This window comes from Eublepharis macularius, chromosome 3 (genome assembly GCF_028583425.1).
Source record: "Eublepharis macularius isolate TG4126 chromosome 3, MPM_Emac_v1.0, whole genome shotgun sequence".
Lineage (NCBI taxonomy): Eukaryota > Metazoa > Chordata > Lepidosauria > Squamata > Eublepharidae > Eublepharis > Eublepharis macularius.
In genome coordinates this window covers 48,767,187-48,786,532 of record NC_072792.1, presented here as the reverse complement: position 1 = coordinate 48,786,532, position 19,346 = coordinate 48,767,187, and the positions used below count along the sequence as shown (strand labels likewise).

Genomic DNA, 19,346 nt, shown 5'->3' with positions numbered 1-19,346 from the left:
ATGAGGAGGAGTGCTTAGGCCGTTGATTGGATGTGCCCCCTCCTAGCGGCAAGCAGGCGCTTCGCAGTGGCCTTGAGGTCAGAGTGTTCCTGCACAAGAATAAAAACTCAGTCATCACCAATACTACTTGCCTTTTATATAGTAGGATGGGCAAGAGCAGGATTTAGTGAAGGCACTATCCTTTTAGATGTATGTGCTTTAATGTTTGTACTGTACTGTATTATTGGTTTTTATTCCTTTTTAAATATTTTACTACATCTTTTAATGTTTGTATTTATATTATTTTAATAGTGTTTTATATGTATGCTGTAAACTGCTTTGAGCTCTAAATACGGTGGAGAGACGGAATATAAGATAAACAAATGAAATACGTAAATAAAATAAAGTAGATTTTTTACCTTCGTGGAACATACATAAGCAGGAAGCACAACTGAGATGTTGGCAATGGCTGATTCCGCACACGGTGGATAATGCACTTTCAATGCACTTTATCAATCGTTTGAGGTGGATTTTTTGTTCCGCACACGAAAAAATCCATTCCAAATGATCTATAAAGAGTATTGGAAGTGCATTATCCAACGTGTGCGGAATCAGCCAAAGTCACTGTGTCAATTCTGGGTGCAACTCAGAACTAACAAAGTGACGTCAGTGTTGTCTCTGTTTTTCATTTTATTTTTCTTCCACCACTGCTCAGTGGAGACAGGTAATGGGGCTTGCCCGCAGAAGGCCTCCCACCATAGTGGAAGGCCTGGCAATGCTTTCAGACAATGCATAATTAACTTAAGCAAGTAAATTCTTGAAACTGCATAAAGACTACATTTAAGCCCATACTACATCTAAGTTTAGGTTGTGCAAAGGACGGAATGCCATAAGATGTTCTGTTTTCATCCATGAGTTAATTGCTGTTATTTTTTCTAAATATGTTTTACTTTGTTTTTGTCCTGTGTTACTCAGAAGCAGTGCTATTCAGAAAGCTTCCTTCCCGTTGAGAACATGTTGCACTTGGTTTTATACCAAGGAGTATGGAACACTGTGGCTGGGAAGCCATCTTGAATAAACAAAAAAGGTCAGCATAAACCTTTACCAGCTTTACTTCTCTCTTTTGCTACAACAGGCAGCTTCCTCTCTAGAGTTCATTATTCATTCAATTATCATTAGGTACTAGTCCCATAAAGCCAACTTTATATGAATCAGCCCTAACAATGACCAAAAGTCATTGTTAAAAGTCCTGTTAAAATAATTGGGATTTATCCCATTAATTTAAACAAGGCCAGTGATTGCCAACAGAGAAAGTCAATTGTGGAGGTCAATTCTGAGTCATAAGAGTCATCCACTAGCATTCATTCACAAAAGATCGTTGTAGCAGATAGTGACTCTGTACATTTATTGATTTTCTCCCTCTTTTATTCATTATTTACTATGGTTTGAACTTGGACTAAATAGAGGCCACACCAATGAGCAATAATTCAGTGTCGCTTGCCACCTTCATGAGTACAGAGTGTCCGAAAGTGCAACCATTAGCTAAGTACTGCTAATCTCTTCATCATGAGACAAGTGGCAACTCAATAATATGCATCAATTTTAGCAGTTGCAGCAGCTCAAAATCATTTGCACCACATCGGGCCAAGGAGCATCCTGAATGAGGCAAGTGATGAGAGTCTGCCTCAGTCACCAGGAAACTGCCACCACCACTAATCTTAAGATACAAAACCATGCAGCTGCTTCTAGCTGTCAGCAGAGTTGGGGAAATAATCCACTCCCACACCTCCAAGATCTGAGCATGTCTATTAATGATATGATGTTTTGGAGGTCTTTCATTCATACGGTCATCATAAGTTGAAAGTGACCTGACTGCACACCTGTGAGGTTGTATTCTATAAAGTTTACTGCAACAACAGGATTTGCAAAAAGCATTTAGTTTCAGGAGATATCGGCTGGTTCCGCACACGTTGGATAATGCACTTTCAATGCACTTTATCAATCGTTTTAGGTGGATTTTTTGTTCCACGCACAAAGAAATCCGTTCCAAATGATCTATAAAGAAGATTGGAAGTGCATTATCCAACGTGTGTGGAATCAGCCATCAACTAATTTACAGTTAGAAGCCCCAGTTGAGTTATCAGCGTGCACAGAGAACAAGGGCTCCATGCCTCCTTGCCTGTGTTTGTGCACGTGCTGAGATGCAACAAGCTAGCCAGATAAGGTCATTCAGCAAAGAAAAGGCTTCAGCAGGCTCAGAGACTCTGACTCCTCCTTTTCCTGCCTCACATCACGACTAATGTTACATGATTTCCTGTCATGCGCTTGTAATTTAGTGGGTCCTCCTCCTGTGCTGCCACCTGAGATTAAAAGTTGGCCCTTTGGCTGGAATGGTCACTGCTCTGGAAGTAAGCTTGTTACTTGCTTGCTGATGGCTGGCAAACTCTTGTCTGCACTCCACATCCCCCCTCCGCATTCACTCAATGGAGTGATGTGAGGGAAATGCTGTGAGATAGTCTCACTGAGCCAAACAACTCTCTCGGTAGTGAAGACACAAGTGTAGCATAAAGGTCCCATGCTCAAAGAGGTTTGTTTCTTAATGTTTCCACAAAAAATTCCCTTTGCTTCAGTCTAATGCTACCTCTGCTGCAGGGTTTCAATCCCTGTTCGCTTTATAATAACAAATAGGATTGTGTGGAATGTGTAGTTAGGCGTAGCAAACACTGCAGTGGGGAGGGATGTCCTCCCCAAAGTTTTCTTTATTTCAGGAGCGGCATGTTGTCAAATATAATTTTGAATGGTATGCATCTGAAGGATTGGCGGGGGGGGGGGGAGTGGAAGCATCAAACCCATGGACACACATGTGATTTATCAATTAATAACACGGTGTTTAAAAATTAGACTTCCACAAACATTTCCTTTTGTTTATTTTCTCTCTAGCTGGTAATTAAAGCAATCAACATGTTTAGACAAAAAAAGGCAAAGTGATATCTACATCCCCCTGCTTTCCTAAGCGAGCTTCTCCTGTTTGAATCGGTTTATCACAGATTATACCGTACATTATTATCAAGTTGGGAGGGTGTTTTGTTTTGGGGGAATCTCAAGGGATTCTGCAATTACCTTTTCAAATTAAAATTGATTAAGCCTGCGTATTCAACGAAATGGGAATTAAAGGTTTATAATGTGCATTCTGCTACTGGAGGCTTGAGCGTATGTTTTAATAAGTCCTATTGGACTTCCGATGAAAGACTGCCATGAATTCATTGACAAACTGTGCCTTTGGGGGAGATGTAGAGAATATTTTAATTGGCAAGTATAATCTAGAGCTACTACGTTCCATTGTGGAGTCTTCTAATATGTGCTTTTGTGTCATTGTTTGCTGCACAATTGGAAATCTGCAGGCCGATTCATACAGCTAAATTTTCCCATGAATTTGTGTGCTGCAGTACATTACTGCATAGAGAATATCGTAACCTGAGCTTTGCATATAAAAGTCGGGTCTCCAAAATCAGGATGGGGTCTTCAGCAGGTGGCTAATCTGACACAAGCAAATCTAGCTCCACCACCAGAACCAACGGAACTCTTTGCTGGCATCTTCTGGAAGTTGCCTTGTCAGGTTACCACTGATGGTGGGCAGTCTCCTACCAATTGTATCCCCTGCCTGCTAATCATTAGCAAGCAGAGGGAAGAGGCAGGCCACCTGGCAGGCCATTGGCAGAGGCTGGGATGCAGGCCAAGGAAATAGGTGTGAGGCGCCCACAGCATCTGCTAATGATGTCACTTCCGGTGTGCTTTGTTCCAGAAGTGACATCATTGGCAGGCACTGTGGGTGTGCGTTCATGCGAGATGATTATAGGTAAGTGCCCTCCCCAAACTTCCACCAGTTGCCAGGCAACCCTATCTGGCAACCCTATCAGGAGGGCAGGGTTGTGTCACTTGAAAGAGGGGAGAGTTGTAGCTAAAACAAAGAGGGTATGGGCCTGTTCATCATCTAAGCAACCAAAATGGTTCATTGGAACTAAGGTTGCCAACCTCCAGCTGGGGTCTGAAAATCTCCAGGAATTACAACTCATCTCTAGACTAAAGAGGGCAGTTCCCCTGGAGAAAATGGCAGCTTTGGAAGGTGGACTTTGCATCATACTCTTCTGAGGTCCTTCCCCTCCCCAAAATCTGCCTTCCTCAGACTCCCCCCTCAACTCTCCAGGAATTTCCCAGCCCAGAGCTGGCAACCCTAGTTTGGACACCAAATTTGCATTGGGAACCATCTGTTATCTCCTCCCAAGTGGAAAGAGATCATGTATTCCCTCCCTTCCCATTTGTGCTGGTGCTGCCATGCTGGGCAGCCTACAGTTCCTTTGAGCTGGTGGCAGCACAAATGGAGAAGGGCTAGGTACTCCTCCCCACATAACACTCTGAAGACCACCGTGAAGTCAGTGGTGAAAACACCCACACTCCTACACTTCAACCACTGTTACTTAGTTCCCAAGATGGACTTAGAACTGGACAGCAGCAGGATGAGTGGGGGTGGGGACCATGCCTCTTCTTGTGCGCTCCCACTGGTTGGTTAAGACAGCTATGTTGAAGGAAGATGTGAAGTAAATAGGGCTCCCCCTTCAAATGCTATTTCCCACAGAGCCTGTAAGCTGCATTAGGCTGAAGAGAGTGTCGTCGCTCTCACAGCTTACTGTAAACCATACAGCTGGTTTACAGAGATGTCTGCCTGCTCAATACATTTGTGGTCTGCTCGATGCTAATAGTATGCTGTACAGTCATGTTCCTATGTATATGTAAAACGAACTAAGCAGAACAATCTGGTGCCACCTGATTTTAAATCAAAACTTCACACAAACACTGACTAGCATTTGAGTCAGTGTGGTGTAGTGGCTAGAGTGTCAGAAGCGCATCAGGGAGATGCAGGTTCAAATCTTCCCTCTGCCATGAAAGCTTGCTCGATGACGTTGGGCCAGTCATACCTTTCCTTTCCTTGTAACTTAACAACCTACAATCCATATGTCAAAGTATTTTATAAATAATTGATAACTGCATAGGTAAATAGGGTCAGTCATACACTTTCAGCCTAACCAACCTCACAGGGTTGTTGTGAGAATAAAATGGAGGATAGATAGATAGATAGATAGATAGATAGATAGACAGACAGACAGACAGACAGACAGACAGACAGACAGACAGACAGACAGACAGACAGACAGACAGATAGATAGATAGATAGATAGATAGATAGATAGATAGATAGATAGATAGATAGATAGATAGATAGTACCTCTAAACTGTTTTTTCTTCTAAATATGTTGCTGTTGCTATATTCACTTTCAGTATCTCCAAAGATTTCCCCATCATTTTCAAACAAACTTCCAGCAATTTTTAATTGCTAGTATGTAAAGCCTCAGATCTCCAGCAACAGACCTGAAAAGGTCTACCAAAGAAGCAGGAGACAAAAGATTTGCTTGCTGTAATATATATTATTATTGATTAGTAAATCAAGAGGCATGAAATACTGATGAATGCAGTGGCATTTTGCACTAAGAAAAGTCTTGTTCTGTTACATTGGGTTGCCCTAACAATCTGTGATTACCTGACTGGTTTGTTTTTTTTAACTGCACAAGGAAAGTATGGAAAGAGGAAGACATAAATCTAAGGGCCTTCAAGGTCATACCAATTCTTTCTTCAAGTAGAGAAATGATATTCATCAAGTACATGCAGTTAAAATGAAGTGCATTTTGTACTAAATATGGAAACCTCTAACTCGGGCAAGTCAGCTAAGCTGCATTATAGAAACTGTATGCAGAATCCCTGCTGAAACTGCCATTTAATTCCTCAATCATATTTCCCAGTGGTGTGCATATGTATGTATGTGTGGAGATATATGAGTATACAGGACATTTTCTGTGGACATACAAGTACTGGGTACCAGCAGCCTTTTGGCAGCTCTTCCAAGCCCTGAGGGCAGAATTGGTGGGAATCAGTGCAAATATATGTATGTGAGTACCAGTATCTTTTTAAAAAGAAGCACTGTAAATTTGTGTGTGTGTGTATGTGTGAGAGAGAGAGAAAGAGAGAGATGTGAACATCAAAATTTGGAGAAATGAATTAATTTGTTGTTGTGTGTGTGAACTGCTGCCAACACTACCATTAGCTGTAGTAGAAGAAAAGATAGTCAGTTTTCTATTCATATGTAAAAAAAAAACCCAACAGAAGTGGGTGGTTGTATTTTTAAACAATATCAGATGTGTCTCTCCCACCCTTCACTTCAGTGATTGACGCTTTTAATGTTATCTCTAAGTTTAGCTACAGTTCCGGGAAGAAAAATGCAGCAAGATGAGGGAAGAAGGTTTAGTTTCCCTTACCCAACTGCTGTGCTTTAGTTTAGAAATAGACCCCTCCCTCCTATCACTTCAGAATCCCAGGAAAAGAAGAACACTCAGGTGGACTGTGACAGACTGCGCTTTTTAAAAGCCTGAAAGTGCTGTACAAACAGACACAGAAAGCTTTGAGTGACAGGCTACTCCAAGGAATCTGATTGAGTAGCATAACCTGGAAAGAGGAGGGTCTGTTTTTGCTCCTAGCAGAGAGAGATGGAGTGTGAAGAGTTAGGAGATGGAGTCCTAACTGAGAGCAACACCAAGCTTGATAAGTAAATATCTGCTCCTTAAATATATTCGAAGATAAAGATATCTTTCTTGTGTAAAGATGGGAAATTGTTATGTTTTATTTTCCAGATGTAGAATTTAAAATTAAAGTTGTATATTGTTTATCATTTCTCTGGAGCGTTTAGAATATAGAACCATCAACATTCTTTATCATGGTTAATGCTTATTTATTTAGTATATGTTTTATCCCACCATTCTTCCAAGGAGCTCAGGGTGGTCCATATCATTCTCCCCTCCTCCATTTTCTCCTCACCATAACCATCCTGTGAAGTAGGTTAGGCTGTAAGGTTGCCAGGTCCCTTTACCCTTCTGGTGGGAGGGGAGACCTGGCATTTACCTTGGGCTCCACGAATGTTGCCATTCATGCATGCGCAAAGTGCACGCATGCTTCTGGTGCTTGTGCGATGACATCACTTCTGGGATGTGACATCATCACGCAGGCCACAGGCATGCTCCCATGCTTTGCGGATGGCAAATTCCACCTGTTTGGGGCCAAAATTGGCACCAGCAAAGCTCAGGAGTATTCCCACAGCTGGCATAACGACATCAGGAAGTGACATCGTTAGGAAGTGACACCATCGAACCCCACTGGGAGCATGCCCAGGATGCAATTTCCTAGGTTGCCTGCTGGTAACATGTGATCTCCGTCCAGGGGGCGGGGGCTTACCACCTCCTGCAGGCAATGGGGCAAACTCCCAGGAAATTGCCTGCCACCAGTGAGCAACTGGGAAGCCTATTAGGTTGACAGAGAGTGATCGGGCCAAGGTCAACCAAGGTCAACTTGAGGGCAAGAGTGGAGATTTGAACTTGGGTCTCCTAGTTTGACACACCATTATACCACACTGGCTCTATTATACTACAGGTGAAGAACTGAAACTGAGAAAAGGCTCCCCTAACCAGCTGATATATTCATAGGGATTTGATCTTGGTCTCCATCTGGATTATACTGTTTACAGTTTTTCTAGAGCATAACTCTCCTATGAAATCACCTGTACCTGTTTCATGCTGAAGCCTGTATTATTCTGGCATCTTAGTTCAAACCTCTGTTGTAGAAAGTCTCACTGATATCATTGAGTTTCCTTCCTTCTAAATCCTCTAGGTGTCTATTCAGAAGTACTCCCAAATGTGTCCAGTAGGGTTTTTCTCCCTTAGGTCAGAGGGTTATCTTTCCGCTGGGCCTGCAAGATGGAGATGTTCCACCAGGCATTTGGTGGGGGCTAGGCTGTCCTCTTGCTGGCCATACCACTGAAGACTGTCCACCACCCATGCAAGAGCTCATAAAGTGTGGTACATACTTATATCTGCCATCTGAGAAATTTTATTGCACATGGATAATGTTTTTCAATGTTTATTTATAATGTTTTTATTGTTTTAAACTGTATGTTATAAATCGTATGTTGTTACACCGCCCTGAGCCCATCCGACGGGGAGGGCGGTCTAGAAATGTAATAAATAAAATAAAATAAAAGCAGTCTTAGACAATTTTCTGATGTCTTCAGTGAGTCAGAATCCTGACTACAAGTCTATGCAGGGGAAGTGGTTTGATTCCTGATAAAAGCATAATAATACATTACCCCCTGACAGCTGTCACTTCTGCACTAATTTTAGTCTCAAATCTTGAGGAGATGCATCACATTTGGAGCTAAGTGGAAAGTGGAATATTTCCTACAGAATGATTAGGGAGGCTGTGTAGCTTTAATTGAGAGTCTGTATAAATAATCCATCCACACTGCTCAATCAAATGTATGAAATCAGATCCCTTGTTTCAGACACACCGTTCATACTTCCATCATCTCACACTGACGTTTTGGAGGATGGGGGGAATGTAGCACACTGCCTTACCAAAATGCATTACATGCATAGGTTAAAAAAATAAGCACAAATGAGCAGGCTGCTTTTGGAAGTTATATAAATATGACAACTAGCAAATTAAACCAACAGCGATCATGAAATCCCTAGGCTAAGGTAAACTTCTGCTCAGTTCCCTAGAAGCTATAAGACAGTGGAAGTGGATTCATTTCGAGGCTGCATGGCATAATTTTGCAAATATGCAATTAAGAAAAAAAAACTCTAGGAAGTTAAATTATCACATGCAATAAGCATTTCACTCCACAAGGACAGCTTATTCTTCTTCCCACCCACTAAGTTTACCATTGCCAATTTGTTGCAAGCCCAAGAGCTTCCTCTGCTTACACAAGCAGGTGATAATTCTTTCTGTACTAAAAGCCACACCTGCTGTTATTTACTACATCAGACCATGCTGCTAAAGGGACAGAAGCAGGCCAGGACATTTTATGTTATTTTATCCAGTCCTGGCCTTCCGCCACAGATTTTATATATAGTATGCTGCTATTCTTTGTGGTCTTACAAGAACTTGGTTCTTGTAGGTCGTTGGCAGGGAGTGGCCAATGCTATCCAGTGAGCTTCCTGAGACTAAACAGGATTTGAAGTTAAGATTTCTCTGGTCTGAGCTATCATGGAGGAGAAGGAGGAAGTAAAGCCCTAAGGTACACAACTTGAAACTCCAGGTGGTGGATGTCAGCTTGCATATTAAAAACAAAATCAGCAAAGTGAAAACTACTACAACAGGAAGAAAGGTTCATTGCTAGCTAGTCTGGGCTGATTTTATACATGTGGCGAGTTAACATCCAAGAGTGTTCTAAAATGCAATATTTTACTGGCAATGGGAAGTGGTGTAGTACACTCCACCACCTCAGCATTGTACCACTATATTGTGCTACATGTGTGAGCCAGTTTTAATATACAACACCAGGGTTAGGTAGTAATTTCACTCATACATGCAAAATTCTTTCATACTTGAGCTTGTTTTTAAGCATCCTGAGGTATAAAAGGCAAACTGTGTTGCTGACGACTCATCTTTTATCCTGGGGCAGGCCATTGCCTTTTGACTGTAATGTGGAAAAACAGAGTTGCCCTTCTTGGTGGTATGAATAGGGTTGCCAAACTCCAGGTGGGGCCTAGAGATCTCCCAGAATTACAGCTGATCTCCAGATTGCGAAGATCAGTTCCCCTGGAGACAATGGCTACTTTGGAAGGTGGACTGTACCCTGATGAGGTGGACTGTACCCTGATGAGGCCCCTCCCCTCCCCAAACCCCACCCTCTCCTGGCTCCATTCTCAAAAGCTTTAGGCATTTCCAAATCAGAGCTGGCAGCCCTAGATATGAGAGAGTGAGAAGGGTAAGGGAGGGTCGTCAAATAGAGTAGCATGGTGTAGTAGTTAGAGTGTTGAACTAGGATCTGGGAAATTCAGGTTTGAATACTAGTCTGTCGTGGAGGCTTTTGGGGTTACCTTTGGCAAGTCAAGTACTCTCAACCTAACATTCCTCATATGGTAAGCCACTAAGGGTCCTCACTGGAGAGAAAGGTGGAACATAAATGAAGTAAATAAATGGGAAATACAAGCATCAAGTGTTTTGAAGGGGGAAGATACTTCATAGAGTAACAACTTGGTGGGTTCCCCAACCCACACACGCACAGACTTGGCAAATTAATTGAATTTCAGTTTCCCTTTAATACTCTTTGGGTTTTGATCATTGCGGCCTAAATCTGTTAGATTATGCTACTGCCTAACCCAATCTATGGAGCAGGAAGTTGGAAAAATAGAACTCTGTGGATATTAAACTATTTCACTGCTTTCATAGCACAGCTTGAAGCACTCAGCAAATAAAATATATTCTTCTCTGGTGGTATAAGACAAACTTTGCCTCCACCCAAGAGTGCCCTAATTTGCTTTAATGTTCTTTCTTCCTAGTTTTCCCTTAGTGATCAGCACTCTCTGTGAATGGAGGCTGCATGCCGAGATGAATAGAAGCACAAAGAGTTCAGAACACTGCGGCCTTAATGCTAACCTCTGCTTAAGAAACATGAAGTGTATTATTTGATATGGTGAGATCACAGGCAATGAAGAAACAAATTGTGGCATGTGAATAATATAAGCCATTCCTTTACACCAGGGTTGAATCCACATTACCTCTTTTTTCCCGGTTGTTCTCCACATGAAATCCGCATTTCAGAGTGCCGGTCACATTACCCAATCCTCGACACGCATCTCTCTCGGATTTCCATCGAATTACTAGTAGCGGTTTTCTTGCGGGAGTTTCACGATGGACGTGAACGCTTGCGAGCGCAATTTTCGCGCTCCTTTTTTAAACAGCCGTCATTCAAGTCTCCCCTTCCTTTCCTTGCGTTCCCATTGGCCGATTCCACCAGAGATGGCTCGTGAGCGATTTCTCCTATATTTCCCCTTTATTTGCTTTCGTTGCTTGTTTCAGCAACATTCGATTTCTCAAAAGCCAAACTTTTTCCTCATTAACATCTTTTTAGTGGCCCAACCACCCGAATATCCTCTTCCCCCCCCTCCTCTTTTAATTTTTTTTTTAAAATTGATCTGTAATAGCGAAATTTCGTAGTGTGTTCCAGCGCAACAAAGATCACATTTAACTGCCGTCCTAACGCCTCCTGCCTCGGCCCATGTATACAGTGCTCTAGAATGATACCACAAACAAGTTTTTAAAATAAGCTGTGTTTCTTGTTCCTTGAGAAATGTCTCTTTTAATTTTTTTGCCTTTTTTAAAACTTAAGTCATCGTGACGCAGTGACGATTGATCAAAATAAAAAGCTTTGGAAGTCCAACCCGGAATTATTTTGTTGGAATGTTATTAAATCGTTTGGTCAGGGTGCGTCTCGTGGCTGGCGCCTGTCACGACCGAAGGTTGAGCACCACGGGGACACTTGGCTAGGGTGCCTTTTCTGGGCGCAATACTTTTTTTATTCCCACATAACAAAATATCGCTATTCCAAAGATTCATTAAAAAAAAAATTAAAAAAAAAAAAGGATCAGAGAATCGAGGGAAGATTTACGTGCCGCAGAGACAGAATAGGAATCAATTGTGTTCCTGGCAAAAATATTAGTAGATAAAGAAAGTTTGTCAATCTTGGATTAACGTGGGAGATGCTGTCCAAAAACATGCAGAAAACATTTTGAAAATCGAACACCTTTCTGTTGCTCTTAAAGAAACGCTTCTTATTTCTGGTGACCCAATTTTTTAGTTCCACATTGACATCCATGAACTTAAAATACATTCCCTTGAAATCTTATCTGTATTTCCATTCCTGTTTTGCTGTAAAATTTGGTGTTATGCCTGGGGACACAATGGAGAAAGCATTCTGAAGATACAGTGAATACAGACAGAATGCTAAATTTAAAGTTGTGATGTGGCGTTCTGTGGGTTTTTTGTGGTTCTTCGTGTTTGGAACCCATCTCAAACCTGTGTGCCAACCAGGCTGGAGACTACGACGTTTGGCCCCCCGATTGGAGTGATGAATGGGAAACCTAGGATATCAGCAGAATCATTCTGGACATAATATTCTAAGTGTCGTTCGGCATCCTCCACTTTTAAACAGCTCCTTTTGTTCCACGCCAGTAAAAGAAAAAACACATCTGGATATCCAGCACAGATAGGGGCCCGCCTGTAAATTCTGTTACTTGGCGTCACGTGTGGTTCATTTCCCTCACACCCAAATCTAAAACACTGGGGACTGATTGATTCAGCACTCCATTCAGAAAATCATGCATTCAATGCCAGTTTCACCCATTGATTTCATCTCCCACATTAATGGTCTGTGCTTTTGAGAGGGAAGAACGGGTAACACCAGGAGCGGCACATTCCAGACGAATCAGAATTGGTATTTTTGTATTACGCTGTGCCAACAAATTTCAGCTTGATGTCTCCATGTGATGTGGTGGAACAACCAGTTTCTTGGGCCATTTAAAGTACAGGTCATATCACATTATTTCTCAACATCAGCAATTTAGAGCCCAATTATGCCATTGGGGTGATGCTCCTTAAATTGTCAGTGCTTCCCTCGTCTGGAAAACTGAGTCTGGTGACATGATGACAGGGGGGATGCTTGTGAGGTGCTTGTAGAACAGTGTAATCCACCATTTGCCACTTATATACCATGTCCCAAAATACCTACAATTGTGTCAAGTCAACTGTGGCAATCAGAATGTGACACATGAGACTAAACTTTGGCAGGTAAGGCTTATGAAGTTCGAGGTCACAATAAATTCCAAAACTTCACGTGTTTGCCGGGGATGCGGGAAATTAGAAAAAAGGGGGTGCAGAGAACACCTATGATGATGTGGGACATTGCACCAACAGGGGGTGGGCATTGATTGTTATTTGGGAAATCTAGTGGACAGTCCAGAAAGCCATTACACCTATCTTTTTGATGCATAGACATGGACCACGTACAGAGAAAATATCACTGTGACATCATGGAAAATATTTTTTTAATTTAAGGAAAAAATTAAGCAAAAGAGAACCACCAAAAAAAATTTTTTTTTTAAATGAACAGCACAACAATAAACTGTGGGGGAAGGGGAAGAAAACTTGGGTGACTATATACAGTGGTGAGAACAATCAGGGTGCATCCCCAGAGGCAGAGGGACGATGTCTCCTTCTCTCACGGCGCTCCATCACATTGACTCGCCGCCCCAGGCGTGCTAGTCGGTCCTCCACGCTGCTCAACCTCTCTTGCACATTTGAGACTGAATTTGGGAAAGAAAAGTGTCTTTGAGAGACGGCACCCAAAAAAAGGGTGACAGCACCATTCAGAGCAAAAACTTACTGGATGATCCTAGCCTCTCCTCCATCCTCTCCATGGCCGTGAACAGATCTCCTATCCCTCTGCGTTGGGCTCTTCCTGGGGGAGCAGACCTTCTGCTGGTTGAGGGACCCTCCTCCGACCGTTCCAGTTGGCTTTCCTGTGCACTAGCTTCAGAAATGAAAGGAAGAAATCAAAATCTTGTAAAACGGTTTGGCCACAGCAGTCATAACATCCTGGCTGATCCACTGTGGCATCAACCTCCAGATTCTCTGATTTCATTTCAATGATTACAGAACAATGTGAACTCTGTTATAGCACCAGCAAATAAAACATCGGAAAGCATTAATTTTTTTTTCTTGCTGTTACAAAGGAGATAAAAAAAGGATGGCAATTATTTTTTTTCACAGCACACTTTTGAAATCGTGGAAAAGGCCGGTGGGTGGTGATGCTCCGTGCTTGGGGCACCACTGTCATATACAACTTCCCCTCCATCCATGGAAGTGTGGAAGCGAATGTGGTCCCACTCATCCATGGACACATTCTATGAAGGTTGATGGTCAAGTGCACGGTGTGGGAAAGCATCAGTTGCTGGTCTGCCTGATTTTAGGTGGGGGAGAATATATTAGGCAAATACATGCTTACCAGGGGGTGCCTGTTGTGATCCCTGTGCAGGGTCCTCAGAGGAAGCTTGCTCCCCAGCCACCTCAAGCGCCTCCTGCTCCTCGTCTGCTCTTGCCTCCCCCACGGCAGCGGTGGGAGCTCTACCACGGAGAAGGGCTGCAAAGTGAAGAAGAAATGTTGGCACACTCCATCAAACCATTGCAATCGGAACATGCATGACAAAAAGGTGCAACAAAGATAACACCAGCAACTGTGCACCGTGATGAACACAGCGGCTCGACACATGCCACATTCCCAAACTTGGGGTCCCTCACGCCGAGCAGAAAAAAAAAAAGGTTTCTTTGTAGGAGAAAAAAAAACCGCTATTGCAATAAAACGGCGTTGTGCGACGATTACGGGGGGTGGGAATGGAATCTCAGCTCTCCCCCCACCATCTAACTTTTTGCCTAGTTTCTCCACATTGACGTGCACTTAACAGCGTTGTTAATTTAAAATTAAATGCTTTTAAGAGGTTCTTACCAGCATGATGACGGGATTGCCAGCTTGGCCTTCCGGCGAGATCCCAGAGGTTCATCATGGACGCAAAGTACGGGGGCTTTCCACTCTGGCGAGGGATCCCCTGCCAGGCTTCCAGCGCCCCGTAGAAGTCCCCCTTCACCCTCTTGAACTTCGATCTGCACTGTTCGGGGGTCCTGCTGTGACCACGGGCACACATCTGCCTCGACAGCTTGTGAAATATAAGCTTCGTGGGCAGATGTGTGCTCCTCATTACACGCGCCGCTTTTCCGGAGCGTGCAACGAGGTCCAGCAGGGTCTCCACCTCTTCATCCCGCCAGAAGACTCCTTTTGCCGCTGCTGCCATACTTGTTTCTAAACGAAATACCGAAAATGTGCTGTTACATAAATTAGCATGCCCTCATAACGGCTCCATAAAGGCGCGGAAAAAAAGGCTGCTGATTGGACGCGCTTGAACAGGATGACCAATCGGTGTTGAGGATTTGATTTTGGCGCCAAATGCTGTTGAATGAACACTATGTTCTCCCACACTCATGGGAAGGCCCTTTCAGGCCAATAATTTTTATTTCTGCTACTTGAGTTCCAGTGAAGCATGAGAAAGCATTGTTAACAAGAACAGGGGTTGATTTCTTATCAACAAATTGGTTCACTTTTCACATCGCATTACAGTCCTTTTAACGAAACATCTTCCTGGCGTGCCAATGCATCCACGAAAATTCGTCATAGCGTTATTTTGTCACATTAAAATTAATTAGGCAAAGGAACGGGTGGTGGCTACAGCGCATGCGCAATTAACGGCTTGGATTTCCGGCGGGAGAACAGTGCTTGGTCGACGGATCACAGTGCAGTGGACTGCCCTCCATTTGCTTTCTTGCAGACGTGGGGAGAGAAGAGCGACCGACACTCTGATCTGCGGACACCATCATAAACAATTGTTTTTTGAAAATGTCGGCCACTGCTCCTGTGGCTCCACGATCAGCGACATGGAGGGAAAAAGAGGTATTGGACCTCCTTTCTTTCTGGGGGGAGGACAAGATACAGGAAGCCCTTAGAAGCTCCCACAGGAACTTAGACAACTTTGAAAAGATTTCCAAAATGATGTCCTCGCGTGGTCATCGGCGCACTGCATTGGAATGCAGGAACAAAACAAAAAGTATGCGGTTGGAGTACAAGCGCGTCATGGCACACAATTCCACTTCTGGAAACGGCCCCATTACATGTCCTTTTTTTCGTGAGCTGGACAGTATTCTAAGAGGGGACGCAAGTGTTAAACCTAAACGGATAGCGCGAAGCATTTCTTTTGCCCAAGGACCCCCGCAGATAAGCGCCCCCAGGGAAGTGATGGAGGGATCGGAGGAACTCTTCTCGCACGACATGCAGACGATAGATGCTGCACCGCTGTGGTGCTCTTCTCCAAATCCCATGGCAGCACGTGAGTGATGGAGCGTTGATTATTTTAGTTCAGAGCTATGATTTTTCTTCCTTTTCACATTTCCCTGTCTATGAAATCTTAACACCTTTATTGATTTCACGTTTATAGCGCAGAACTCGTCATCATCCATCGATGCCAGTGAAGAGGATCTTGACCGCACCATAGATGGACTTGCTGACAAGGGTGAGCATTTTTTTGACAGGTTGCTCCAATGGTGGCCCACCCAAAAACAGTCCCTGGAAAGGCTGAAGACATCTCGAGAGTGGGAACGCCAAGATGAGAGTGCCTGTTTTAGGGGAAAAGAGGGGCACGACCTCAGGTTTGCAAGATATGGGAAAGTCTGTCAGTGATGGGATGGTTTGGAGGTCTGTCAGTTATGGGGATGATGTGACATCATCGGCCACACCGTGGAGGTTGTCTTAGACTTATGGTTTCAAATGTTCAACTGTTCACTCCTGCCCAGCCCATCCATGCAAGCAACACCACGGTTTATCCGTTCTATATTTACCAAAATGCATGGATGGAGTTGGCTCTGGATTCAAATATATTTTTGATCAGTCTCCTTTTCATTAATGGATGCCTGACTTGAACTCCAATCTCTACACTCGAAGCATATAAACCCAGTGCCCAGCTTCAGGGACAGATGAACACAGGAATATGAGACCGTGGACGGGTGCATGGACTGGTTCAATTTTCTGTGTGAGACATTCCGGTCCACTAAAAGGCTGAATAAGGGGTAGATGACAGAGGGCACATTCAAAATCTGTTTCAGGTTTTCAGGGCCACCTCTTAGTCATTATAGTGGTGCAAAAAAAAACCAGATGTCCCATTACAGCTCCTATCATCTCTTATATATTGATAGTGGCACAGATACAAATAAGAAAAGAGGACAACGCAGAAGACAGTGCCTGCGAGGTGAATGTTTGAATTGTATTTATCTATATCACATCCCCGTGTTTTTCAAACCAATCACATTTAAAACCTATAAATTTTCAGAAAACGACACTACAGGTGCAAACGCAATGGAGGACGACGACAGTGATTCAGACCTTCCCCTGGGGCATCGTTCACGCTATAACACGGGTAAGCTTAGTTGATCTGCAGAATCTAAAAGAGTCCAGTTGCACCTATGAGAAGAGACAATTGCAGAGTGGCATAAGCTCTCCTGAATCACGTTATCTTTGTCTGACATATGAAACAGAGCATGGTCAAATATAGAGGGGGGGAGAGAAGTGGAGGAGAGAGCAGAGTCATCTTGGGAGGCCGGAGGGTGCCTCACAATCGTTCCTTTTATGTCACATGTCCAAAATCTCCATTCTTTGTGTGCGACTGTTGGCCTCCAAGGCAGTTGCCCTGTTAGTTTCTGTAAGCCCAACAGCAAGACCATAATATCCCCTTGGCGTGTGACCCTCCTATGGACACAGACCTACCTGCAAGATGAATTAAAAAAACAAAAATTTTGTTCCCAGAAGCCCACGCCAGGTGTCACCGAGCTCACCCAGACCCCAACTGGTGCAATAAAATCTGTCACCTGTTTCACTGTGAACAGCATGCATAGTCCCCATTCTGAACCAAATGGAACGTATGAAATTTTCATGTGTGTTGCAATTCATCGGCCACGCAGGGTGCATAGGTTAGAAAAAAAAATTTTTGGGACAAACTACGGCTACCTTACAGTCTGCATTGGATTTTCCCAGAACAGTGTCGTGTTCTCCCACTGGTAGCTGTAATTTCCCATTTATCATGTGAGATTTTTGTCAATGTAATTTTTATTGCATTTGTTGGCTGGTTTCTCAGATCTGCAGCGCACATTGAACCGCACCTTGCACCCCTCAATTGATAATGCCAACACTGTTGATGTGATCTGCACTGACATGAATCACGGTTCCAAAAATTAATTCTGAGGGACACCCAGACACCGTCTTGGATCACCTATCCTCTTTAATGGTTGCTCCCACCACATATGTTCTGATGTTGTCAGGATTTCAAGGAAATTCTTGATTTGGCATAACATTGAAAATGGTCAGAATGTGCTCACTGTGGAACATTGCAAGAGCAACGTTGGTCAGCATTGGTGTAAAAGGCAGATCCGGACACAGCACGTCTCCTCGCTATCTAAAGCAGATAAATTGGTCTCTCTCACTAACGCAGTTTTAAACATAATAGCTTTGACTGCTGCCAGTATGTCCTCCATGTTATTTCTGCACAACCCATATGGCAAGTGGCATTGTAAAAGCCTTCCCGTTATGGAAAAACCTTGATGCTTGTGCATGCATGGTTATCAAAAAATGTGCAACACATTGGCCTCGGCGGGGGGCGACGGGATGAACTAGGCCAAAATCTGTTATGTGGGTTTTGGAAGTCATGGGGAAGAGCACAAACTATGAAGCCTGCTGCTGGCCAACCAAAAAACATGTTGCATCCTTTTCTTCAGGATAAGATTTCTGAATAATGTCTGAGATGTTAACAATTTATTGATCTGTTGCTCTGACTTACATCCACAGCAGACGGGGCAGATAACAGATGCCTAGCAGAAGTTTCACCGGGAACAAGACTATTCCAACTAAGAAACAGGAGACGCAGAAACGCAGCACTCTATGGAGTAGCCGATGATATGATGCGCCGTTCTCGAGAGGAGCACAATGCCCAGGTTTCCCAATGGCGAACGGACAGAGAGATGCTGTGCAGTTGGAAGGCTGATGAGAACAAGATTCAGAGGGAATTCTTGGATCACACTAAAATGGAGAGTGAGAAGTTTGCCGAGGCCTGGAAACAGAACATTTCGGTGATGTCTGATGCTGTGAACACTTTGAAGTCATTGGGACAGATGCTCGCCCAACAGCGTCAAATCATCCCCCCAACACACGATTATGGGCAAACCGCCCTACCTGCCTCACAGGCAACCCCGAAGAAGGCAGCAGCGAGGCGTTCCTGTGTTGGCAAAGCCAGGGAGAGGCTGACGCTTTGAGGAGCTATGTTCTGCGTTGCCCTCCTTATTCGCCACATACCATGGTTTTTGGCAGCAAAATTCATTTGACAGATTCCATTGCTCTGGTGACCCCTTAATGGTCTTTATCTATTGTATTTGAAATAAATGTGTGTTAAGGAGTTGTCGCCCCAGTCATGTATGTCTGTTTTAAAGTTCTTAACTTTCTGGGATCAAATGGAATCATCAGGGTATAAGATGATGGCCAATCGTTTCCAATGTTGACTCCCTTTTTTTTTTCACCGCAATCCCCAAAGTTTAGGAATATTTAACATCAGACAATACAATGAAATCACAGTAAGAATCACATTTGTGTTTCTTTGTGTAAGTGGCATCACTCATGTAGTGACCATTCTAAACAGCCTTCCTGCAAAAAGTGAAACGCAGCGGTTACCAATCAAGTGGCGCCTCCCCCCCCCCCCTGATTGCAACATGCGGCTAAGTTGTATCTTTGGGAGGAGCACTTGCAGTCCAGATTGGAAATTTGGGGGGGGGGGGGCGGATTCCAG

At 43.6% G+C, this 19,346-nt stretch overlaps 1 protein-coding gene across 1 annotated transcript; it reads left to right on the top strand.

Moving 5' to 3' along the window:
• Nucleotides 1-15,598: 15,598 nt before the first annotated feature.
• Nucleotides 15,599-18,822, top strand: LOC129326204 (uncharacterized). The gene is made up of 4 exons (XM_054974366.1): nucleotides 15,599-15,851; nucleotides 15,960-16,034; nucleotides 16,848-16,934; nucleotides 18,356-18,822. Exons 1-4 carry the CDS (start codon nucleotides 15,599-15,601, stop codon nucleotides 18,817-18,819), a joined length of 879 nt encoding a protein of 292 aa, XP_054830341.1. The 3' UTR covers nucleotides 18,820-18,822.
• The last annotated feature ends 524 nt before the right edge of the window (nucleotides 18,823-19,346 follow it).